This window comes from Nelumbo nucifera, chromosome 6, assembly GCF_055504915.1.
Source record: "Nelumbo nucifera cultivar China Antique chromosome 6, China Antique-T2T, whole genome shotgun sequence".
Lineage (NCBI taxonomy): Eukaryota > Viridiplantae > Streptophyta > Magnoliopsida > Proteales > Nelumbonaceae > Nelumbo > Nelumbo nucifera.
The window spans coordinates 23,294,145-23,320,128 of record NC_142654.1 but is presented as its reverse complement, the minus strand read 5'-3'; the positions used below and the strand labels follow the sequence as shown (position 1 = coordinate 23,320,128).

General features: G+C 38.8%; 1 protein-coding gene across 3 annotated transcripts in view; it reads right to left on the bottom strand.

Annotated features, from left to right (window-relative positions):
* The window catches only part of LOC104612687 (SET domain-containing protein), a 46,358-nt gene extending 31,943 nt beyond the window's left edge, over positions 1–14,415 (bottom strand). For 2 of the 3 annotated variants that reach the window (XM_010280212.3, XM_010280211.3), the window contains exons 1-5: positions 14,230–14,415; positions 14,036–14,126; positions 13,765–13,948; positions 13,583–13,688; positions 13,122–13,204 (exon numbers count right to left, since the gene is read on the bottom strand). In XM_010280212.3, coding sequence (XP_010278514.1) covers positions 13,122–13,204; positions 13,583–13,688; positions 13,765–13,948; positions 14,036–14,126; positions 14,230–14,280 — 515 coding nt within the window. In that variant the 5' untranslated portion in view covers positions 14,281–14,415. The remainder of the gene's footprint in view (positions 1–13,121; positions 13,205–13,582; positions 13,689–13,764; positions 13,949–14,035; positions 14,127–14,229) is intronic. The other variant, XM_010280210.3, reaches the window with a different exon arrangement.
* Between the last annotated feature and the right edge of the window lie 11,569 nt (positions 14,416–25,984).

The window sequence follows — 25,984 nt, the reverse complement described above, 5'->3', positions numbered from 1 at the left end:
GCCTAGCCTCTATTACAAGGCCTGGCCAAATTCACTGTTATGGGCAGTGAACCCCTGAGCCCATCACCATGGGCTCTTAACGGGCCCAACACTTACACTAAGTGGTCCCTGCGCCAAGCCACCTTATAAAAACCCAGGGACTGTGGACAGATGCAAAATTAGCCCATCAGGTATTACCCTCAATGGTCTTACACTTAACCTCTCAGCCCATAATGATCAAACACTGCCCGACAAGAGAGGACTTCTCCCTCGGCTGCAAGGAACAGTGTTGCACTCTCTACTCACATGGATCCCGGGAATTAAAACATTTTGCAAACATTTTGAAACCATAATATATATATGTATATCTATATAAATATATTTTGCAAAAACAAATTTCAACGATTGAAATCGGCTGCCGGCAGCTTTGGTTTCCATCAGAGAGAGTGCATCCCCGATCATTACCTTTGTCCGACAAAGGGGCTGATCCTGTCACTATGATCACCCACTCAAATGAATTCTCGGACTGTCCCAACATACCCAGGTTTTGACCCCCTCTAAGGATCTCACTGATTGGCATATCAAAGACAGCCCAATCCAACACCTAGTGCAGTATCATAATTGAGTCTAGGGATCAGGTGTAACATTCCAGTTTTGCCCACTAATCAACAAGGTCTAGGGCAATACTAGAATTCTGGTCCGGTTCAAGGTTTCAAGTAAACCTACACTGCATGTACCTCGGGTCTCACCCTGGCAACTGAGACAGGCTACCCCATCCAACTTGGCGGCACATCAGTGTCAACCTTATCAGGATAAATCTCCCCAGATCTATCCAACGGTTGTGAACGTTCTAAACTAACACGAGTCTCATATGTGTCCAGTTTAAGGGTATTACACAGAAACACACCATAATAACATGAATCAAATATGCACTTTATTCATTTACATTAAATGTCATAAGGTACATCATTTCGATTGGAGCTAAGGGCATACACTGTCTAACAATCCCCGGTCTGGAGCACCTTTCAAGTATCTCAATACTCTTACAACACCTTCCCAGTGAATGACTATGGGATTCTGCACAAACTAACTCAGAGCCCCTGCACTAAAGGAGATATCAGGACGGATGATGGTGAGATAAATCAGTTTGCCCATTAATCTCATTTCTCATGTACCTTCTAGGATCACCAAATGGCTCCCCCTAACTATCAATCATTTTCACATTAAGATCCATAGGGTTCTCAACTAGTTTAGCCCCTAGTAGATCTGTCTCATCCAACAAATCCAAGACATACTTGTGTTGTGACAACTGACAAGGAGATTCCCCACTTCAAACGGGCTATTTCAATACCCAGTAAATGTTTGAAGGATCCTAAATCCTTGGTTTGAAAGTGCTGCTGCAAAAACCATTTTAAATCATTAATCCCACTAACATCACTACCAGTAATGACTATGTCATCAACATACACCGCCAGAATGATCTTCCCAGATGTGGTATATCTACTGAAGACTAAATGATCAACTCCACATTACTTGAGACCAAACTCTTACACAACACTACTGAACCTACCAAACCAGGCCTGTGGTGACTGCTAAGGGTGCTCACGATTCGGTTAACCAAACCATGGGCAATCTTCTAAAACCGAACTGGTCCTACTGGTTTTGCATTTCTCCTAACTGAAACTAAGCTAGTACCACTGATTAATCGTTGACCGGTTCGGTTCTTCAGTTTTTCGATTTTTTATATTTATAACATATATTATAAATATGTATATTATATTATAAATATATTATTATAAATACACTATATGTATATATTTAAATATATAATTCATATATATTTATATATAATATAATAAAAATATATATAATATACATATAAATATATACACAAGTTGGTTCAGTTGGTTTAGTTAACCGCCAAATTTTTCGAGGTTAATTGAAAACCAAACCAATCCTTTGGTTAGAAATACCAAACCAATCTATTCAGTTAACCGCATTTTTTTGTTCGATTTTCTCAATTCAGTTCGGATTTTTGGTTTTTTATGAGCACCCCTAGTGACTATTTGAGTCCATAGATTGCCTTGTGCAACTAATATACCAAGCCAGCCCAGCCTCCCCCTGGACAACATACCAGGACGTTGCTCCATGTACACCTCTTGAAAATCACCATTAAGGAAACCATTCTAAACATCAAGCTAGTACAAGGGCCAATCAAAATGGACAACAAGAGAAATAATAACTCAAACAAATAACAACTTAGCCACCAGGGAGAAGGTCTCAGAGTAATCAACACCGTAAGTCTATGTATAGCCTTTTGCCACCAATCAGACTTTGAGCCTCCCAATACTACCATCTTATCTGTGTTTGATCGTATAGACCCACCTATAGTCAACTGTCTATTTTTCAGGAGGTAAGAAGGTAAGGTCCCATGTGTGGTTAGACTAGAGAGCTTAAAATTCATCATCCATTGCTTTCTTCCAATCAGGCGAGGCAAGAGCTTCCTAAACAGACCTAAGGACAGATGTAGATGACAAAAGAGAAACAAATTAATAAATGAACAAGAGAACAATAACAAGAAATGGGATGGTCAGTACAAGTATTTTTGCCCTTAAGTAAAACAATAGGAAGATCAAGATTTGACGGAGGAAGATCAAGATCTAACGGAGGAAGATCAAGATCTAACGGAGGAAGATCAAGATCTAACGGAGGAAGATCTATCAATGGTTCTAATGTTGGTGGAGAGGTTGAAGATAGAGTCTAAGCCGGTGTAGAAACTGGTGAAAGCTCCCGAGCACGTCTAGTGCACCCTGTGAGTTGATGGTCAAATGAGCTCCTCAATAGTAGGAAGAGGAATAAACACATCACTTGAAGCAAACGAGAGAGGAATAGAAGGAGAGAGTTCTTGCCCAATGGAAGGAAGACTCTCAAAGAAAGTGATATCAAGAACAACAAACGACTTACAGAGGATAGGATCATAACATTTGTACCTCTTTTGGGTGAGAGGAATAGAGGGAGAGGGTTCTCGTCCAATGAAAGGAAGACTCTCAAAGAAAGTGATATCAAGAACAACAGACTTATAGAGGATAGGATCATAACATTTGTACCTCTTTTGGGTGCAAGAGTAGCCAAGAAAAACACACCGGATTGATTGGGACTCAAGTTTATCATGTCCAAGGCCCAAGCAATAGACAAAACAAACATAGCCAAAAACACGTAAAGGAAGAGAGAAAGAGGACCTTGGGGGAACATGATAGAGAATGGAGAGTCCCCAACAAAGACAGATATAGGCATATGATTGATCAAGAAGCATGAAGTGAGAATAGTGTCACTCCAATAGGTTTTAGGAACAAACATTTGGAGTAATAAGGCAAGAGTTGTCTCAATAATGTGTTCATTCTTCCATTGCACTACACCATTTTGCTAAGGAACGTGGGAACAAGAAGATTAATGTATAATACTGTGGTTGTCAAAATAAGCTTGAAAGGAACTGTGAATCCTTTGCATTATCAAAACAAAAGACTTTAATACAAACACCAAACTAATTTCGAATTTCAGCATGGAAGGAAAAAAAAATAAAGAACAATTCTGAACGTTCTTTTTTTATCAATAACTCTGAAAATTTTCATTAATTAAGAAGCTTTAATATACAACAAGAAGTTACAAAGAAATCAGCATAGAAGCTGACCCAAGACAGAATTACAAAAGTGCCCAAAACATCTCTATTCTTTGAACCCCTTGCTAAGCAATCAGCCAAGCTGTTGGCCGATCTCCTAACCCAACCCACCTGAATAGACATATTTTCTAGACATCCATTTGAACCTTCTGAAATCATTCTTCAACTACCAGGTCACTCCTTCCCCTTTTTGCAGCCACTTTATCAGAGTTTTTGAGTCTCCCTCAATGATCAATCTACTAATCCCCAGCTCTTTGGCCTTCTCAACCCCATATACTGCAGCTAGAAACTCTGCCCTAGCTACATCACCTTCCTCCACAAGACCGAAGAACAAAGCAATAATGGAGCCATTTTCATTTCTAATGGCCCCCCCAATACCTGAAGGGCCTGGATTACCCACACAACTCCCATCGAAATTCAGCTTTTTACCCAATGTGCCACCCTCAGTGTTATTGTTTCCACAAGAGCTTCCTTGCATTTTTCCTTACTTTCAAATATTCTATCATTTCTTTCCTCCCAAATAGTCCAAAGTATTGCTGCTCTAGTGCACCTCCAGAGAATCCTTCTCCTCCTTGTCTTACCATTGCAACCATTAGGGTTGAATAAACCATCCAACCGGTCAGGAGAAGACCACCTGCACCCAAAAAGAGAAGTAAACCAATTCCAAATGAAGCTGACAAAGGGGCAAGATAAAAAAAGGTGGATAGCAGTCTCACCATTCAACTTACACAAGACAGACCAGTTAAGGGACAAGCACCTATTTGGCCTCTTCCTTTGAAGTACATCAAAGGTATTAATACTACCATGAAAGACTTCCCAACAAAAAGCACTGATTTTAGGGGGAGGATGGCACCAAATTTCTTTGACTGGAAACTGAAGAGAAGACTGTGTGGCAACCATCGAATGAAAAAAGGATTTAGTAGAAAAATATTCATCAGGATTAGGACCCCAAATTCTAGAATCTAACCCACCTTCCCCCAAAAAAACTGAATTCAGCAAACCTAACAACTCAGAGAAAAAAAATGTTCTTCCATTAAATATATCATGTTATTCTTGAATAATCATCAATAAAGGTTACAAATATCGAAATCCATTGTAAGATGACACTTGACTGGGAACCCAAACATCTAAATGGACAAGATCAAAAGGACCCTGGACTCTATTATCTTCCCTAGGAACAAAAGTGACTCTATGATGCTTGCTAAGTTGACACGATTCACAATCCAACTAAGATAATGATGCCAAATTAGGGACTAATTTCTTCATACCCAAAGTGAAGGATGACCCAAATGGCAATGCCGTTGGTGAGGAGTAAGAGATGAGTGAAGAGCTCTCAATGGACCATAGACATCAATGTAGTATAGTCCTCCAACTTCAAGACCTCCACCAATCATCTCCCTCGTCGTAAGATCCTAAAAAACACAATAGGATGGAAAGAAGGTGACTAAACAATTTAATGACTAAGTAAGTTTACTTACAAACAAGAAACTAAAGGGAAACTTAGAAAATGTTAAAAACAAAGTTAAGACTAATATCAAAACCAAGGCAAACATTAGCAATACCATTAATGGGAGAAGAAGGTCCATCAACTAAGGTAATTGTTTGTGCAGTTGAGAGTGGAGAAAAGGACTCAAAAAGGTCTAAAGAGCCAGTCATATGATCTGAAGCTCCAGAATCAATTACCCATGGTGAATGGTTAGAAATAGAAAGTAGAAACTAAACAAGTTGTAGCTAACTTAGCAAAGGTAGCAATGGACTTGGAAGGCAAGGAAGAGGCCTGATGAAGTCTTACATATTCCTCACAAGTGATGGAGACCAGCTCATTACTCATACCAACTCCCGTGGCAAGCAACTCATCAGTAGAATTATTCATACTAGTGTTATCCTCAACTATGGCATGAATGGCCCAAGAAGATGGTGGACCATGCAAGTCATAAGACTCATAACAAATAGCCTATGTTAAGTGATTCTTAACAGGGAAAATACATGGCTACAGAAAATGACTAAAATGCCCCTTATGGGCAAACATTTCAACAAGTTTCACATAAAATGAGATCAAATAGTATTAGGGCCTTATGTAGAGCTGCAACGTAAGCCCCTTTTGGGAATTTTCTATGAATTGCCTCTTGAAACCATTTAAAAATAGGACTTCTCCCTTTCACCCTTTGTTGTAGCTGCTTACCATTATGACACATTTAGCTTCTCCAATGAATAATATGCCCATTGAATTGAAAAAGCATATTGTTTCTTCAGTTAACTACTAAGCAAACCATCCAAAGACAGGTGTTAAAACACCCCCCCCGAACCAACAACTAATTCAACTAACCGCCTACATCAATGAAGAAACGGGGAGAGAAAACATGAGATAGCGATACACTACCACAGCAACTACTACTCCAGCCAAGCAAATGCTATGCGCAGATCAATCTTCCACCTCACCAAGCTCATCTAGACCTCCTTCCTCACCCCAAATTCCTCCCCCTAAAACTTCAGGAACCTTTCTCATGCTTTCTTCCTTCCTCTTTCTCTTAAACACTTCAAAAGCTCTTCTAGCAAAGTCCTCTCCTAAAAAGAACAAGTCCAAAGCCTTACCGATATCCACCTCTTTGTCAACTAGAGTCTTCTAGTCCACTCCTTTCCTTATTTCCTTATCCCCTGACCTCACCTCAACAAAAACCTCTTTCAAATTAGAATCAGTACAATTTGTTTCCTCTAAACAATCAGACTCTTTCAACTCCAGTCTTTGAGAATCCACCAAAAGGGATATCTTTCCAGCCCCTTCGGAAGAGAGAGACAACTCCAGGCACAGGTTTTCGAGACTCAGAGATCTAAACCCCTTTTCTTTTAAATCCTTTAATACTCATTGGTCGGCCCAACTCCCACCAAACCAGCTTTCAACCTTGAGAATACCTTCGTAACATGAACCACATTGAGCTTGCTCGAAACCCTAGTCTTCTTTGGGATCTTCAAAACTTCACTTCCAGCCAAACTCGTGTTATGGGCCCACGCGTAGGATCTTGTCACGGGTCGGTCCACGGGGAGAAAGCCCTGCTTTCCCTTGCGCCTTCCCTTGCGTGCAGACCCTATTGCGGAAACTGAATGGGTGATTTGTCCAAGAGACCACCCGAACTCTCCGAATGGGTGATTTGTCCAAGAGACCACCCGAACTCTCCTCACTCTTTTCTTGGCTGGAAAACTGAATGCTTTATTTCAATTCGTGGCTCCTTAAATAGGAGATTACAGAAGGAAATTCCTTGTTGGATTCGGCTAGGCTAGGGTAATCCAACTTAAACTCAAACTCCTAATTACCTACTCCTAATGGTAACACAACTCTTACTTAAGATAAGATAAGATAAGATAAGGATAAGGATAAGGATAAGGGATGAGGAATGGTGTAGCTGGCGGCGAGCTGGCGGGCAGAGCTGATGTGGTAAGATAAGTGTGGGCCTACCCTGATGAGCTGTCATGTGGGCCCCGCCCTACTGCTCCTGTCGGGCGGCGCACGCGTTTCGCAGTGCTGCTGCCGTGAGGTGCGTGCTACTGTCGTGCGGTGCGTGCTGCTGCCTAGTGTTGCTGCCGTGCGGTGCGTGCTGCTGGGCGGCCCGCTGTGCATGCTGCTGCCTATGACTGCGCCGCAGTGTGCTGTCGGGCGGTGTGTCCATAACATCACACCCCTCCTAGACTACGAGCTTGTCCTCAAGCTCGAATTGGGTGTCGAAAGCACCCTCAAAGGAATCCTGGATGGCTTTGCCCTCCTGGATCGGGTTCCCATGGAGGGGGTTCATCCTCATCTTCCTCTTGTTTCACCAGGAGGCAGAAAAGTCTCTTGCACCTGTGCCCTGCTGAGTAGAGTTCATCGCAATTAAAACATTGCCCCCTCGCCCTGCGCTCTGCCATCTCAGCCCTGGACAAGTGCTTAATAGGGGGTGTACCGCCGCTGCTCCCCACACTGGACGCTGATCTGGATATGGTGCTCGTCTGTGGCTTCCGTTCTGGGCTAGCTACTGGATATGGAGCCATTCCGAGTGGTTCTCTGTTGGCTGCCAACGAAGACCCTCCTCCAGTAGGCTTCGGGTTTGTCCAAGCCGCTGCTGGGCATCCCATGCTGGATGGCCCTCGGCTAATTTGCAGTTTGCGCTCGAAGGCTTGGGCTAAATTCATTGCCGTGACTAGGTTAGGCGGGCTCTGCATCTCTACATCAACTCTCAGGGGTTCGGCTAGACCAGCTGTGAACATATCCACCTGCTGATCTAGGCGTACTGAAGAGGCCCTAGCGAGAAGGGTTTGGAACTGCTGCTGATACTCTGCTACGGTCCCAGTCTGCTTGAGGTTAATGAGTTCCCCCAAGGGGTTGCTTGTTAATGGGGGTCCGAACCGAACGAGGTAGTACGACTTGAACTGATCCCAACTAAGACCTGGTTCCTCCTGCTCCACTCGATAGAACCAGACTTGTGCTTCTTCGGTCAGGTGGAACGCGGCCAAACTAACCTTGTCCTTCTCCTCCGTGCGCTGATTACGAAAGAATTGCTCACATCCCAGTGGGTCACCGCTGCCGCTGTATGAGGGAAACTCCAGACGACTGTATTTGGGTATGACCGTTGTTGCTGGTGTTGCGTTCTGTCGTTCACCGGAGTCCTCGGACCGATCTGGACGGCGGCTGTTGTTGGTGGCCGCCTCTTCAGGACTCCTTTCTCTGGTGGAGAAGTATAACTCCAGTAGGCGCCGAAGCTCCCTGACATCCTCTTTGACTTCTCTTACTTCCGCGTGATTTTCAACGAGTCGGTGTTCCAGTTCGTGAACCCTGGATGATAGCTGCTCCATGTCGCCCATGACACTAGGCTCTGATACCATAATGTTATGGGCCCGCGTGTAGGATCTCGTCACGGGTCGATCCACGGGGAGAAAGCCCTGCTTTCCCTTGCGCCTTCCCTTGCGTGCAGACCCTATTGCGGAAACTGAATGGGTGATTTGTCCAAGAGACCACCCGAACTCTCCTCACTCTTTTCTTGGCTGGAAAACTGAATGCTTTATTTCAATTCGTGGCTCCTTAAATAGGAGATTACAGAAGGAAATTCCTTGTTGGATTCGGCTAGGCAAGGGTAATCCAACTTAAACTCAAACTCCTAATGGTAACACAACTCTTACTTAAGATAAGATAAGATAAGGATAAGGATAAGGATAAGGGATGAGGAATGGTGTAGCTGGCGGCGAGCTGGCAGGCAGAGCTGATGTGGTAAGATAAGTGTGGGCCCACCCTGATGAGTTGTCATGTGGGCCCCGCCCTACTGCTGCTGCCAGGCGGCGCGCGCCTCGCAGTGCTGCTGTCGTGAGGTGCGTGCTGCTATCGTGCGGTGCGTGTTGCTGTCGTGCGGTGCGTGCTGTTGCCGTGCGGTGCGTGCTGTTGCCGTGCGGTGCGTGCCTGACGCTGCCGGGCGGTGCGTGCTGCTGGGCAGCCCGCTGTGCGTGCGGCTGGGCGGCCCGTTGTGCGTGCTGCTGCCTATGACTGCGCCGCAGTGCGCTGCCGGGCGGTGTGTCCATAACAACTCGTCTCATTGCCCCTACGGCCAAGGTACATTCCCAGTCTTCCAACAACCACTTCAGATACCACATAATCGGCATCATTCCCAATTAATGTGTCTTGAAAATCCAAATCAATCCTCACCCTCAACTTCTGATAAGTTGCTTCCTTCTTCGTTGTTGCCTCCCTCCTCCAAATGCTTAGTTTTATTGTTTGACCCTTTTTCCACCTTCTCCACCCTACCCTCACTCACTTCCTTTACTCCTAACTCCCTCTCCGAGACTTCCTCCTAGTGACAAGAAATAAAACCCCCATTCTCCTGTCTCAACTCCGAGCAAGAAGATGGACACGATTCTTGCATACCATTAGCAGTATCGAGCAACAAAGAGGCATTGCCCTGCATATCTTGAAATGACTCGTTCAAACTCAAATTATCTTCACATGTCCCTAAGCCACACCCATAAAATTGAATGTTAGCACATCAACCTCTGACGAAACAGCAAATAAAACCTTCTTCCAATGAATCCTACAAGCTGCCCTACTCCTCGCTCTAATTCTTCTCTCAATTCTCCTCTTTCGAATTCCTAACTTACCTTTACTCCAAGACATTGGACTCACCCTTCTTAAAGTTACTCACAATTTTTTTGATAAGTAAAAGAAAAAATTTATTAAAGAGAAACAAAAAAGGATTACATCCGAAACAGGTTTAAGATAACACCCCACAACCCCCCCCCCCACACACACACACACAAGACCTCCAACCATACTAAAACAAACAAACAAACTTCAAAAGACAAGCTCAGAAGAAAATAGATAGCACTTATACTTACTCACAACGAGGTAGCGGAGCCCAATTACTCTTCAATCTCTCCAAACTCTTCATAGCTTCCTTCCTCTTCCCAATTTTCTCCTTCAAGAGCATTTGCAATTCTCCTCACATTTCTTCTTTCCTTCAAATGCATTCCCAACAAGAGTTTCCCCTCCCAAGAAGAATAAGCCTAGGGACTTTCTGATTTCCACTTCTCTATCAACCAAACTCTTCAAGTCCATGCTTCCTCTCTTTTTGTTCCTCTCCATTTCCACATTTGAAGAGGACTCAGTGCTCTTATTTTTCATTCAAACAAACCAAACCCTCTTCCAAACCAACCTTTCTCAGATCCTTATCTTGGGAGATTGCTGAAAAAATCACGTTCTTGTTTTCAACCTGCAAAGGTTGTTTCTCCACTTGGGCAATCTCCAAATCTGAACTAAGAGAGTTCGGAATCTCTGCTTCATTCGAAGCCTTTCGAGATCCATATTTTTGGCTTACCTCCTTTTCTAAGGTATGCCCTTTTATAGTGTTTTGTTGGTCCCGCCCCTATCAAACCACTCCTCAGACAGGAGAAAATTGTAGTAACATGAATAATGTGCAAATTACTTGAACAGCGACTCTTCTTTGGCCTCTCCACATACCAGCCATCTCCCCATTCTCTGTCTTCCTTCTTCGCCCCAAATCGACACCAAGCTTGCCAACCACCACTTCCTCAAAAGGAGAGGAAAATCTGATGAAGTTACTTACAATCCTACTAAACTTGTGGGTCCCACTCTTGATATGATCTGAACCTAGACTCGAGAAGCTGCAATTAGATTTATTGGAAATGACCCCCTCTTAAAAGCTTCCCCCATGTGTCCCTCCTCCACTAAAGGCCTCTCAGCTCCCACCTGAGAAATTACAACTTTACTCCTCACCACCACTCCAAATTCTCCCCTCTCTCCCCCTCCTGACTATCCAACTGCCTGACCCTTCGGTTTCCATCGTCTTCTTCCTCCAAACTTCAATTCCCTTACTCAACCAACTCCCCTATTTCCTCTGCAAAACAAATGAACTTCTAAGTTCGATCAGGCAAAATCATTGTATCCTCTTGAAACCAACAAAGTGAGAAGCATCTTTCTATCACTAACCTCAAATTGTACCACTCCCCAACAAAGTTTAACACTAGACTCAGGGGGGATCAAGTGTAAGTTCTCTACTTCAACCAGGATTCTTGTTGCAACCAGACTCTTCAACTTGTACGTTCGAGCATCAACTCTTCTAAAACAACCACAGGTGTTTCCAATGGCACAAAACGTATTAAGATTCCAGGCATGAAGAGGGATCCCGAAGACATTAATCCAAACAAGGCTTTTGTTTCCTACTTCTCAAATTGCCCCCATGAGTAGATTCCATCTACCCATCTGCAGATTTGGCAACCTAAGCTTAGTTGTTTCACCTTCCGGGACTTCATCTGCCTCTTCCTTACTACAGAAAATAAAAAGAAAGAAGCCTGCATTTAGTTTTCTCACCTGAGCGTCTTCTTTTAAGCTCCACTCCGATCTGACCCATCTCAGAACCTCTACATCATCAGGTTCAGTGTTAACAAATCGACCTACCAGACACTTCTCTAACCATCTCACCCTCTCAATAACTCCTTCACTTGAATTCACGAAGATCTCTTTCACCATCATGGTTGCTTCCGGTTTCCTACATTTTCAGGATTCCTGTTGCCAACCCTATATAGTCACAAGAAAGGTTTTGTTGAGTCAGGTTGTGTTCAGCTGAGAGTTTAGGTAGGGATTCTGTCTTATATGTTATTGTTAAGCAGGGGATGCTTGAAAAATATAGAAATGCAAAGGCACTTAAATGAAACCATATGAACATTCCTTGGAGAGGCATGAGATGTAACCTCCCACTATAACATAAAGGAAATAAACAAATTACTATTGAGCCCAATACAATTGATTTTTTCACCCTTTGCTCAGTTAAAGCATCTGCCATCCAATTAGTCAACCTCCTCACCCAAGTTACCCTTAGGTCCATGCCTCTTGTAAACCATTTGAATTTCTCCATCTCATCCCTAAATCAACACATTACAGATTTTAGTTCCTTCAGCCATCCTACCACCAACTCTGAATGCCCTTCAATCTCCACATTACTGCTTGTAGTACAGCAAGCAACTCAGCCCTAATGGAATTACCCTCACCCACAGTAACAAAATGGTTTGCATCCTATTTTGAAAAAAAAAAAATTGCATTCACATTTTGCACCCTTCCCAAGTGCAACCTAAGGAATTCTTGGTTGTGACCCATTTTCTTGTTTTCTCATCCAGGCCCTACATATAAGATCAGCAAAAGAGATTGAAATCATCATCATTTCAACAAAAATGACCCATCTGATTGAGGATGCTTCAGGAAGTAGCTTCTTAAAACAGAGAAAATTGAAGGAATCGGCAATGGCTGGGTTTGTAAAAGGTTCCATGGTAGCATTGAACAACAAATGCATTCCTTTTTTCTCTTGGTTCCATTGCTAGACCTCACTGAAAATGGAAACAACCACATTGGCTAATGCACCCTAAAGATAGCTTTTCTCGACCAAGCTCCCAATTCCATCAGTAGACCTAACTTCCTCACCCCTGGCACATATCATATAATACCTCCTCCACTAATTCTTAGAGACCTCAAAAAACATTTGTTACTATATAGTATGAGCCTATGGCTCCTATAGCCAGCCAAAACATGGCACCACAATCACGTAACCCATGTTCCTCAAGAATCTTAAATTTCATGAGACAATATATTGCTGATTTTGATCAGCACCTTGGACCTAAGCTCCTTTACTTTTTATAAATCATATCTTAGTGATTAGAAATCATATATTTTATTGCATGTATGCTGCAAGAAAGCTATGAATCATATTTAAAAGTTGAAACCTAGACGTCAAAAATTTCATAACTAAGTTGGCCTGGAACCTAAACTCTTTTAAATCTCTTAATCCAAAATGTTCAGTTTTTCACTCATTAGAAGTGCATAAAAGGTTTTGCTAAGAACTACTATGAGATCATATATAAGCATGCACAGCCGCGTGAACAAAATAATATCCTTGTTAATGCACATTAAATTTGAATACAATATAGAATTACTAAGTTCACATACCCTTCAGATTCCCCGTCAAGAAGCAGAAGTTCCTTCACAAAATCCTTGACTTTATCATCATATAGAGACCGCAATCTTCTCTTCTGTAAACACAAACCAGTCTCTAATCATGTATCTTGTAGAAATAGTAATATATACACACAAACATACATAAATCTGGGCGGAAACATGGACATAATAAACTTACATGCCAATAATCACAACCAATAAATAAGACAAATGCAGATAAACAAATCTGGCTGCTTTTCAGACGGACGATACTGAATTTTCCAGATGAAGAATACACACTTAAAAGAACTAAATCTCAGTTTCAGTCTACAACACATTGGAACTTCATTGCATGTACAACCACTACCAAAATTTCCTTATGCTTCCGTCAACCCAAACCCGAGGCTGGGGCAGAACTCACGAAATTCACGCACACATCACCCTCACACCGAAATAACTGTTATAGTACTCACCTGTAATTCAGTTGCTCGATACAATGTTGTTCCCTTCAGCTCCAGAAGCTCATCATCAGTGAACCAAAGTGGATTGCCAAAGGTGGTCGGAAGAATGTCAAGATACCTATTATTGAATCCCTAATCCAGCTATCAAATGCCGAGAAAGAATGGAAGTATTAAATAACTAAATGGGCACGTACGGCTTCCACGACGAGTTCTTACGGAGACGCTCTACAGTGAGGAATAAGATCATCAAGAACCGATCATCTACTTCTCCTTCTTCGAACATGGCTCTACATTTCAGTCCCAGCAAAGGATCTTGCAGTACTCTCATCGGAGTTATTGCTAAATCTAGCGGAACAACCAGCGGAATCCCTGGAGAGTCTAGAGACAAAGCAGGGAACTTATAGCTCATTCATGTAAAAACCTGTATGTAAAGATTTGGTTCGAAACGTATTGCCCTATTACTACCTCCGTTGTTGTTCTTAGAAGAAAAAATACCGAACCCCTTGTTAGGACCGCAGTACTTGATCTTGCAACCACGTAATTCGACTCTGTTCACCTGGTTTCGAGTTCGGACGTTCAAATATAAATGCCATAGAAGCATTTAACGCAATAACAGACAAATGTAAATAAATACATGGTGATGAAGAGGAAATGGGGACCTGTAACCATTGAAGGAAACGTTCGAGTTTGGCTTCTTCTTGGTCTTCCATCAGTGTGAAGCTTAATAGCTTCGAGCAGAGATGATTGTTGGCAAACGCTAGGTCTAGCAGACAGCAGCCAACGCCCACAGGTCAGGCCATTTCCTAATTATACGTTTCATGCGCCAAATGTGGGCCTCGAAAGAACTGGGACGATTGTGGCATTAAAGGAGGAGATCAAATCAGCCCCCTCCCCCCATCTCCGCCGTGTATGACATCTCCCAATCCCGAGATGTTCCCAATATACGGCAAAGATGTGCTGTGTGGGACGTTGTGGTGGGGGCTGATTTGAATTCTTAAAGGAGGCTTCATACACGATGTTGAAGTGTGCTAATAAAATGTTCGAATAAACATAGTCCGGATTTCCAACCCACATAATTTCCCAGTCAAACATGGTGTGAGTTGGGAGGTAAGGTTTCATATGGAATCTCCTTTAAGAACAAAAGAAAGTTGAGAGTAGGAGATATAGCCTAAAGATTAGGGCGAATGAAATGATAGAATGATGATCTTGTTATGAGTTGACCCTTATTTATAAGAAAAAATCTCAAGGTTCTAAAAGGAATAAATGAAAAGTGTTTGATTCCCATTAGGAAAGGGAATCTTAGATTCGATGTCAGTTGTTAGGGAATATTATTAGGGTTTCATTACATGTCTTATGAGATATCTTAAAGACGACATTTCCTTTCGTCTAGGGATTCTCGTAATACACGTGTGCTACTTCCTTCTATGACTATCTTAAACCGATGTGCCACGGGTGATGTCACTATTTAGCTCGCATGTCCTTGTTAGGTCCACGAGAAGTCCTGTCACGTGTGTTATTAATGACGCATGTGCTTCTTTTATTTTACTTCTATCTTGCGATGAGCGTAGCAGTTGTGCGATGGCTTTAAGCTCATTACAAGTTCACGCGGGTCTAAAGCTCATCCCAACATGTTTCGGGTTATGAATTCATTGCATGTCAAAGCTAGTTCTGCACTCGTTGTAGACATGTGTTGGGTTATGAATTCATCGCAGGCATTTATGTTGTATTGGTTTAGCGCCTTCTATGCTCTTATAGTCTAAGTGACCACCATGTACCTAACACATGGGAAACATCTTGTCATGTTCTTAATTCATGGAGGTAGCGTTTTATGAGTAAGCGTGGATTACTTGAGATTTTCTACCCACTCTATACCCGCCATGAATTGGAGTTACACATCTCTATTATGAATTGAGAGATGTGTAGCTGCAATTCACAACGGGTAGAGGGTAGGTAGGAAAAGTGAGTAGAAAAATTGGGTTCAGCATGGATAAAATTATTGTAGGTAGATCTGGAGTTGAATAAACAAGCTAAAAATCCCCACCACAAAAATAAAATTCTTCTTGTAACTAGCAATTAGAGACAAGCTGCCAACCAAAGAAAAGTTGTGTGAAAGAGGAATGAATGTAGATCCAGATTGTTAAGCCTGTGGGATAAGAGAAAACACTGCCTATATTCTCTAATGCAGTGTCAACCGGCTAATCAAGTATGGGTGACGTTGCCTAATATGAGGGCCTAATTTATACACTATGAGTCATTAGAGCCAAGGTTCAAAGTATCGGAAATGCCAAGTGTATATCGGAAAGGCAATTTTAAGAGATGTATCAGGATACGCCTTTGATACGCATACATATCAGAGAAAAACTAAGATACACATAGATACGCTTGGAAACACTATAAATACTTTAATAAATCATAAAAATACATCAACAACACTAAATATAAAACCTCAATGAGATATATATACATTAAATTAATATATTTTAATGGTTTTATGAAGAAATATATTGTAGGTAATTATAATTTCATTAAAAATCATATGCTTAACTATAATTTATAAATTATAATTCTTACGATTTAATGTTTTATGGGATGGGAAAAACTCAATTATCCTATCCAACTATAAAACATGCATTGGCACAACTTCTAAGTGAAAATATAATCAATAATTATTTATTATTTATTTTCAAAAATTATAAAAAATAAATAAATATTATATAATATATTCAAAAAATAGTTATTAAAAAAGAAATTTCAATTGTTTTGTGGATATAAATAGATAATTTATATAATTATAATATATTCAATCATTGTGATCAAATTATAAAATATAGTTAATTAATTATTACTATTTTAATTTTAAAAATATAAAAATAAAAAATAATTATTAAATAAGAAATTTCAATTGGTCTATGGATATGAAAGATCATCCATAGAATTATAATATGTTCAATTGTTGTGATCAAATGATAAAATATAATTAATTATTATTCATATTTTTAATTTTAAAAATATAAAAAATCAAAAAATACTAAAGAAGAAATTTCAATTTCTCTATGGATATGATAGATAAATCCATAGATCTAAAACATATTTAATCTTTATAGGTGGAGAAAAATTACATTTTCAATTATTAATTTATATTTTCCCCAAATATCTTCATGAAATTTCCATAAATTTATTAATAAAAAATATGATTTTAAATGTAAGAAATGTAGATCAACATAAATTTAAACATTTAAGAAAAAAAAAGAAATCACAAGATATTTTAAAAAATTGAACAAATTTACCTATTTTTGCCACATTTTTTTTAATTTGAAAAAAAATTAAAAGATAAATAACGATTCACATTTATTTCTTGCAATTTTTTGCAAATCTAGCACTCTAAGAATGAAGTTTGAAGTTTTAGAGTCATTTGGGGGTGAGAGAAGGCTTATTTCAAAAAAAAGAAGCTTGCTTTTCCCCTTTTTTTTTTCAGTTTTTGGTCGTATCTTTTTCGTCGATACACCCCCAATACGCCTCGATACGCCTTTGATATGCCCCGATACGGGTCTGATACGCATGAAAAAAAGACGCGTATCAAACATATTGTATTGAAATTTTAAACCTTGACCAGAGCATATATGATTAGTGGAAAGATGTATTAAAATCGGAAACTCAGAAACAAATGAAATATTTCTAGGAAAGAATTTCATATCTATTATGGTTCCTATTGGAAGAGCAGAAACGAGAGAGTATTTAATAACAAAGTAGGCACACCTAAAATAATTAGAGAGAGCGCTTCAAGGCTGCAAAGAATATATATAGAAGTTCAATAGATGGTGGGACTACTAAAGGACAAGGAGAGGAGAGTCATGGCCAATCAGCAGGCTCGATAGGTAATACTACCACCCCAGCAGATGAGGCACGATTGGAATTCTCAAAGGTTGGATGAAAGTGCCATATGGAAGAATCCGGATTTCCTGCACTTGCTTTGGTGTGGGACGTGGTGCACTTCTAATCAAATTGTGTGAACCAAATTAAATGGAAACTGGAAAGTTTGGGATGTTTTGTCTATAAAATTCATTTTTTAAAACTTTAAAATAATGGATAAAAAATTGACTATATGAAAGAGGTAAACAAAACAGAGGAGACATTTTTCTCAAAACCATTATAATAGAAAAACTTCAGCCATGAAAATACATCGTTAAAAAAATGATTTGTTTCTTCAACCAAGAGGGAATCATCGCTATAGAAAATTTTCAGTCACAAGCGTACACCATTAAAAAACGATTTGTAGGAGTAGATTGTTCTTCAGTAAAGGCGTAGAATTCAATTAAACTTATATTCATGAAATTTCTTTGCATTCAAATTCATTTACAGTATAGAACTAAGAAGACATTTTCTCATAATCATTACTACTAGAAAAAAAAGCAACCATAACTTTATAAATCTAACTCCTTTGAAAGATTCAGAGAATCTATCACATAAGCACATGGGTGGTTTAGATGTGATTTCCAACTACCTGTTTTGGTCTGTTGCTTAACTTGGTGCAAAGTGCAGCCTGATATTGCATAATACTCTTGTTATAGCTTCATTTGTAAAAAAGCAAGATCCTCAAGTGAGAAGGAGAACAGACCAGGTTGCACCAAGTTAAGCAACAGACCAGAACAGGTAGTTGGAAATCACATCTAAACCACCTATGTGCTTATGTGAATTAGATTCACTGAATCTTTCAAAGGAGTTAGATTTATAAAGTTATGGTTGCTTTTTTTTCTAGTAGTAATGATTATGAGAAAATGTCTTCTTAGTTCTATACTGTAAATGAATTTGAATGCAAAGAAATTTCATGAATATAAGTTTAATTACTGAAGAACAATCTACTCCTACAAATCGTTTTTTAATGGTGTACGCTTGTGACTGAAAATTTTCTATAGCGATGGTTCCCTCTTGGTTGAAGAACAATCTATTCCTACAAATCGTTTTTTTAACGATGTATTTTCATGGCTGAAGTTTTTCTATTATAATGGTTTTGAGAAAAATGTCTCCTCTGTTTTGTTTACCTCTTCCATCTATCGAACTTGATAGTCAATTTTTTTTTTCATTATTTTAAGTTTTAAAAAATGAATTTTATAGACAAAACGTCCCAAACTTTTCGTTTAGTTTAATTCACACATGCGAAACAGAGGACCATGTAGAAGGTAGAAGTGCACTGCGTTCCACACGAAAGCAAGTTCAGGAAATCCAGGTTCCATATGGAAACGCCAAGCCATTGTTTAAGAATGTAAAAAGTTATTAGATGAATAGAGAGTGAGATAACAGGGAAGGAAATAGGGTTGCAGACTGGCTAGCGAATCAAGGACTCAATGGACTGTTGCATGGATTGAGTGAGCTCAACGAGAGTGGAATTTTTATTTGATTAAAATGTCTCATTATTTTTAAATTTGGCCCCTCTCTAATTGTGTAGAAAAATAATTTTTTTGGTATTTGGTAGAAAAAGTAATTTGAATTACTACTTTTCACTTTAATTCCCTCTCACTAAGTCAGATACTTAAGTATTAATTCTCACCATATTTCTTTGATCCTATTTTCACCAAAATGCTCTTATTTTTTAATTCTGCCCCTTTTTAATTGTGAAGGTAAAAATGTAATTTGAACTACTTCTATTTATTTCATTCAATTTCGTCATATTAAGTTTTATATCTAGACCATGTTTGGTTTGCTATTCTAAGCCTCACTTTTTAATTCTTGTTCATCCCGAGTAAGAATGGGCAAAAACAAATAACATCAGAGCATTTTGTTACAAATTTCTTCTCATGGGCCTCATTCTTTTTAGAATGAAAAATTAGCTTATATCACAAAAAATTGAGATAACCTACAACATGAAAACTAATTATACCCATCTTGCTCATTTTCATTCTTACAAAACTATTGACATCATGGTTTTTAAAACTGAACCGGTGACCGAACCGGTCAGGGGTCCAGTTATTGGTTCGAACGGTCCAACCGTTCAACCCGAATAGTCGGCCCGTTCTGACAAAAAAAATAAAAAAATTGAAAAACGGTCAAAACCGTTTGAACGATTAACCAGCCGGTTCAGTAGTTTGCTGACCAAAATCAACGGTTTTGGGGGGAAAAGCAGTTTTGGGAAAACAGAACTGGTCAGGTGACCAGTTCCCGGTTTTTCTGGTCCGATCGTTTGATCCAGTCAGGTTTTGAAAAACATGATTGACATAGATGTTTACTAGTGGATTGCAGTGGAAACTTATGACGACAAACATTGACCGTCAACCATTCATTGGTAAACATGTATATCGACAGTTTTAGAGACCTACGCCAGTAGTTTATGACCACCGGTAAAGATAGGGCACTTGTTAGTATAAAAAAATTCATTGTTTAGGAAAAAGAATTTAATTCATAAAAATATTTTCTCATTATGTCCATTTTTTACCCAGAATTTCATATTAGATAAAAATGAGAAAGAATGAACTACTTGGGATGGTTTCATCTTGGGTAAACTTACTACACAATTAAGATTAGAGAGTCCTTTGTGGATGATTTCAAAAAAATAGCAACGTTTACGAAGCCTATGTTGTTGTCACTGCCCATAGGGAAGATTTGGCCTTTCACGGGGTCCCATCTTCTTCAGTGGAAGATAGTGTGGAAGACGTCTCAACAATCGCCCTTAGTGCACTTAAGACTAGGATTTTGGGTGGATGTACTCGATGTCAATTTTGCTGATTACAAGTGGTATTTTGCCAAGTGTTAGAACAGGAGAACTATCGATTGGTTATACAAAATCTTGAACTTATAATTTATAATCTTAAATTAAGGCAACAAATATCGGCTACTCTTTCTGAACTAAGTATTTTTCAGCAATAGTTAATATATATATATATATATTTTTTTTTTTCCGGTGGCTGTATTTCTGATTATTATTAAGACTTTTAATTTAATTCAATGTTCAGTGTAAATTTTGAATATTTAGTATTTATAGACAGACGACCGTCTCACAATTCGTTTTTTAATTCCTTTGCAAAACCAATTATGCTTGGTGTATCACCATGGCGAGTGATGGATTTATGCTTTGCAGTCATTGCTTCAAGGATATCATCTTATATTGAGTGCTTAAAAACCCTCACCATACGACAGGAGTGGATTGACTGGAGACAAAATCTATTATTTTAACTCTTTAATCACTTTTATCTTAAAATAATGTGCATCTAAACATTTCCCTACCTTTAGACTTTATTTGTATAAGTTTTCCTACCTTATCTTTTCTTTTTCTACCTTTTCCTTCAAACCAAACATAGATATAACAAAAAAAAGACCGACTTAAAAGAAATAGTCAATTAACTTAGGAAGAAAGTGATAGAGGGAAGGAATTAAAAGGAATCATTATACCAAAAATAGTTACTTCATTCAGACTTCAAAAGGAGTAAAATAGGATGAGCACAAATGATCTGGTACAAATGGATGGGTGTGCAACTTGGTTGAGAGGAAATTCTGGTTCATTTCTTTTACAGGTTTCATGTTGTTTTGTTTGTTCAGGAGTAAAATTGGAAAATTACATCAGAGAAAATAAAGGCAAGAATATAGTGGTGCAAATTTTGCATCAGTTTTTGGGATGCAAAATTTGCATTATTAATAAATAGTACAAATGAGACATACAAATTTTGTATCAGGAAAGAAAAGGGTGGAAATCATAATCACAAACAAGCACATGTAAATGTGAAACAAGTAATCATAGTCACAAACAAACACATGTAAATGTGGACAAGTGCAAATATTGCATTTGACTTGGATCTACACCGCAAATAAATGGAACCCAAGATCCTATTTGACCAATAAAAATTACTTTGTTCCATTATCCATAACACTAAACTTGAATTCAAACTATATGAAAAAAAAATTAAAATAATGAGAGATAAGGCGGGAAGGATGTAAATTGAGAATGTTGGTGGAGTAGGCTGTAAAAAAGAAACACTTTAACTTTTATTTTCTTTTTCTATTTTGTGATGACACTTTTCAATAAATTAAAGGCTTAAATAGTCTTTAAGTTTTAAGTAAAGGACAACCGAAGTGATCTTATTCAATGAATTCCTCCACAATTATTTATTTGAGTATTGAACTAAACTATATGTTGTGAGGACTATTGGTCATATCAGAGCCTGAGGTTCTACGTGTTTGATCCCACATCTCCAAATTGGAGGGCCTGAGGGATACGGAAATGACCATCTCTCAGGCATCTTATATATATTGCTTGTTGTACAATAATTTTATACACAATTAATACATATATACAGTACATTCTAATATCTAAAAAGAAACAATTTCTTAAAAAATTATTAACCATAGTTATCATAGAAATTATTAGCTATTAGTTATCATAGAATGTTTGTAATTAATCATGGATCTACGTTGGTTCCTCAAAAATTTGTAAGATATCTTATAAAAAAAATGACAGTTTTTCATTTTTTGATTGGTACAATGGGAAGAAAGCTAAACAAGCCCTCTCATCCCCGTTTTCTAGAATGCTTCGTTCAAGGTGTCTAGATTATTCATGGTAAGGAAAGGAGAAGCGAAGAACAACTATTAAAAACGGAAAGGGGAACAGTGGAATATGTCAAATGTTGTGTCCGTTTGGGAGGGCTTTCACTCAGGAATTGGAATCTGCTCCTCACAATGTGCACCTCACATTTATCTCACAGGCACATCCCACTTTTTATTGAGAACATCTCCCCTTTAATATTAAATACAAGTACTAGAGATATTCTCGATGTGCGGTCAGGACATGATGTGAGGTCGGTGTGAGGCGGGCTGTGTGAGGAGCAGATCCGGACTCTTCACTCAGCGACCTTCAAGTTGGGCTCGATTGGCATGAAAATCCTAGAAGCAACGTTTGGTGAAATTCGGAAAGCTCCAATACGTTTTAATTCAGCCAAAAAACCAACTTTCGGTGAAGCTACTAGCTTCGAAGTTGCTACAACCCCATATTCCTGAGAATATACAAGAGAATTGACAAATGTCTTTCATTTGTCATCTTTTTCCTCTCCTTACTGACCAGTTCAAAGATCTTGAGCAAGGTCTTTACAATCTGTGAAATCTTGGTCCAAATCACATATTGATAGCTCAGTTTCAGCGTGGTCATTTTAGGCTACATTTCAGGTATGAATAAGACTTTGTTCGTATTCATGATAATGGCCCATGGACGACTTGAAATGGTTAATGGCTTTTCATGAATTCATGGGTATCGAATAGAAATTTGGGTAAAACTTCATGATAATCCTTTTAGAGGATATCGGCCGTCCTATTTTTGAACGTATTGGTCCTATATGTTTGCTGTCATGGTTTAAAATTATATTAGAGCCAATGTTACCATTTCAATCAATAAACCCTTGAAGATTGGATGTTTCTTCAATATCCATAATTGGGTTACGTATAGGTATGAGGATCTTCCATCTCTCTGGAAAAATAAGGCATTTGTTCTGTCATTACCTCGTATAAATGGTCGTTCATTTGATCAGTTATTCAGTAGAAAAACAACTATGAACTTTCTAGGTCCCTGGTTGAGGGCTGAATTGAGTATGAGGCGATTCTGGAAGCGTCCTTAGTTTAGTGATTTCGTCCATGTGCCTGAAGGAGGTCCTAACCTACCTTTGATGCTTAAGGGGATAACAAGAACATGCTCCGGCTGTCCAAAATCAAGAAAATATCTTGGAAAAATCAAGTTGCTATTACCCCTACTACGGCTGCTATGGATTCTCCTACTACTACTTTGCCTACTATTTGAGTGTCTCCGCAAACTTATTACATCTGCTCAAACCCAGTCTCTGCTTAACGAATTAGAATATGCTCTTCACGTAGAGCACCTCACACCAACCTCATAGGCACATCTCACCATAGAGGATCAGATCCGATCTCCTGCTTAACCGCCTTATGGAGGATCAGTCTGGTCCTTCTTCATTAACTCGAGGCAAAATGCCTCATTTGGATCTTCTGTTGCGAAATTAATAATGATAGTCCTGAGTTTCCAGTTTTTGATAGACCAAAGTCCTCTCACACAAATCTATCATCAGATTGTATAGCGTCAATTGACCAGATAGAGGCTGAGGTGGCAGAACATTCTATGGGTGATGGGGAAGCTATTCTCCAGATTTCAAAACAAACTTCTTACTTTTTTTAGAGGTGGGGTCTGCTACTTACACAGGGTGCTCACAAAGACCTCACAAGCACATCTCACCATGCATTGGGAACGTCTCTCGTAAATAATAACATAGAAGTATGTGAGATATTCTCAATGCACAGTGGGATGTACTTGCAAGGTTGGTGTGAGGCGCCATGTGTGAGGAGCAGATCTGGTTTCCTTTTTTTATTCCTAAGGGCAGTGGTGGCAGCCACACCACCACCAATGATCATACTAAGTCGGGACTTCCTTGGGGCAAGCAAGGTCTCATGGATTTCATTCAATGTTTTAACCCTAATTTTATATTTTTATGTGAAACTAAAATCCTTAACGATAAATTAACTAAATTAGCAAATCATTTGCATTATTCTAATTCTTATTTAATTCCTTCTGAAGGGAGAGCCAAAGGTGAGAGGACTAGCTGATTTTGGAAAATTGGTATTCAAGTGTCTAAGTTTTCATTGAATTCGAGGTATGTCTTTTTGAAAAAATGCTGTTCTTCTTCTTCATCTTCCTGGCTTATTGATTTTATTTATGGCCCCTTGGTTAAAAGTCAACGTAATAGATTTTGGACAAACTTGAAATCTTGGTTAGAAACTGTTAATCTTCCATTTTGTATTAATTGGCAATTTTAATGAAGCAGCTATTAGTGGAGGTGATGAATCCTTCAACTTCCACAATTGGCCCAATTTCCTCTAGACAACATCGTAATATGATCCGGGAGTTGAACCTATTAGAAATAAATATTCAGGGAGGGGTATTACTTGGACTAACAAGCGTAGGAAGGGAAATCCAAAGAACTCTTGATGGAGTTGTAGCCTTCCCAGATTGGCTGCTACATTATCCTAATGCATCTCTTTCTTTAGGAGAATGGTGGAGTTCTGATCACTATCCTTTGATTTTCAGCCTTACTCTTTAAATAATACAACTCCCCAAGCCTTTTAGGTTTTATGAGACGTGGCTCTCTAATAGCTCTTGTAAGCATGTAATCGAGGATGGGTGGAATTTTCAAATCAATGGCCATGTAGCCTATAAATTGACTCTAAAGATGGATTGGATTAAGACTTATTTAATTTAATAAAATGAAGGAAATCTACTTTTATTGACCCAAAAGATTTACTTAAAACTTAAGAGAATCAAATAATTTTTTTGACGAAACAATCTAATACTTGGGATTCCCATAGGCTGAATGATTTGTATAAGGATTACGAGGATTTATCCTCCTAAGTAGAGAGTTTTTGGAGACAAAAATCTCAACAGTTATAGGAGCACAATTTTTAGGCCCAAGAGAAATTATATGGAAGGAGTGAATGATGATCAAAATAATTGGGTTTCTTCTCATAAAGATATTTCTCAAATTTTTAGTAAATATTTTTCGGAGTTATTTACTTCCCGACAACTAGAGGAGTTTGATGATCTATCCCATCTAATTAGCCCAATCATATCTAAAGAAGAGAATAATTTCTTATCGGTAATACCCTCAGAGGAAGAAAAAAAAAACACCTTTTAGTATTGGCATACTAAACTCTCCAGGACCTGTTGGGATGCCATCCTTAGTGTTTAAGGAGATTGTGTTATTTGCTTAAGAGATTTTCGTAAGTAAATGCCTACCAAGGAGGTTGAATTACACTTTTATCTCTCTCTTGTACAAAAGTACAAGAGCATAGATCTATCAGTTTGTATAATGCTTTGTACAAAATTATAGCGAAAATGATAGCTATTAGGCTTTGTACTATGTTAGATAAATGTATTGCTCTTAGCTTTTGTTCTCGTCGATGGTAGATAATTCTATTATTACTCATGAAATGTTTTATTTTTTGAAAATTCGGAAAAGAGGTACAGGCCATGTGGCAATAAAGTTAGATATGTCTAAATCCTATGATAGATTCGAATGGCCCTTTTAAAAATAAAAATGTGCTCCATCTCTTAAGATTTTTGTCAAATGATTAAAGAGTGTTTTTTTCTGTTTTCTTTACTCTCTTGATTAATGGCACCTTGAAAGGTCATTTCTCCCCCTCTAGAAGCTTAAGACAAGGTGACCTTCTTTCACCTTGTTTATTTTAGCTTTAGAAGGTCTTTCTTGCATGATTTTCAAAGCTGAACACGAGGGGCAATTGCAAGATATTAAAATCTTGAATCACTCCCCTCCATCTCTCACCTATTTTTTAATGATGATATCATGTTTTTTCTTAGAGGCTATAGGGAGGATTTGGATAATTTGAAACAAATATTAGATCAATTTCAATCCTCTT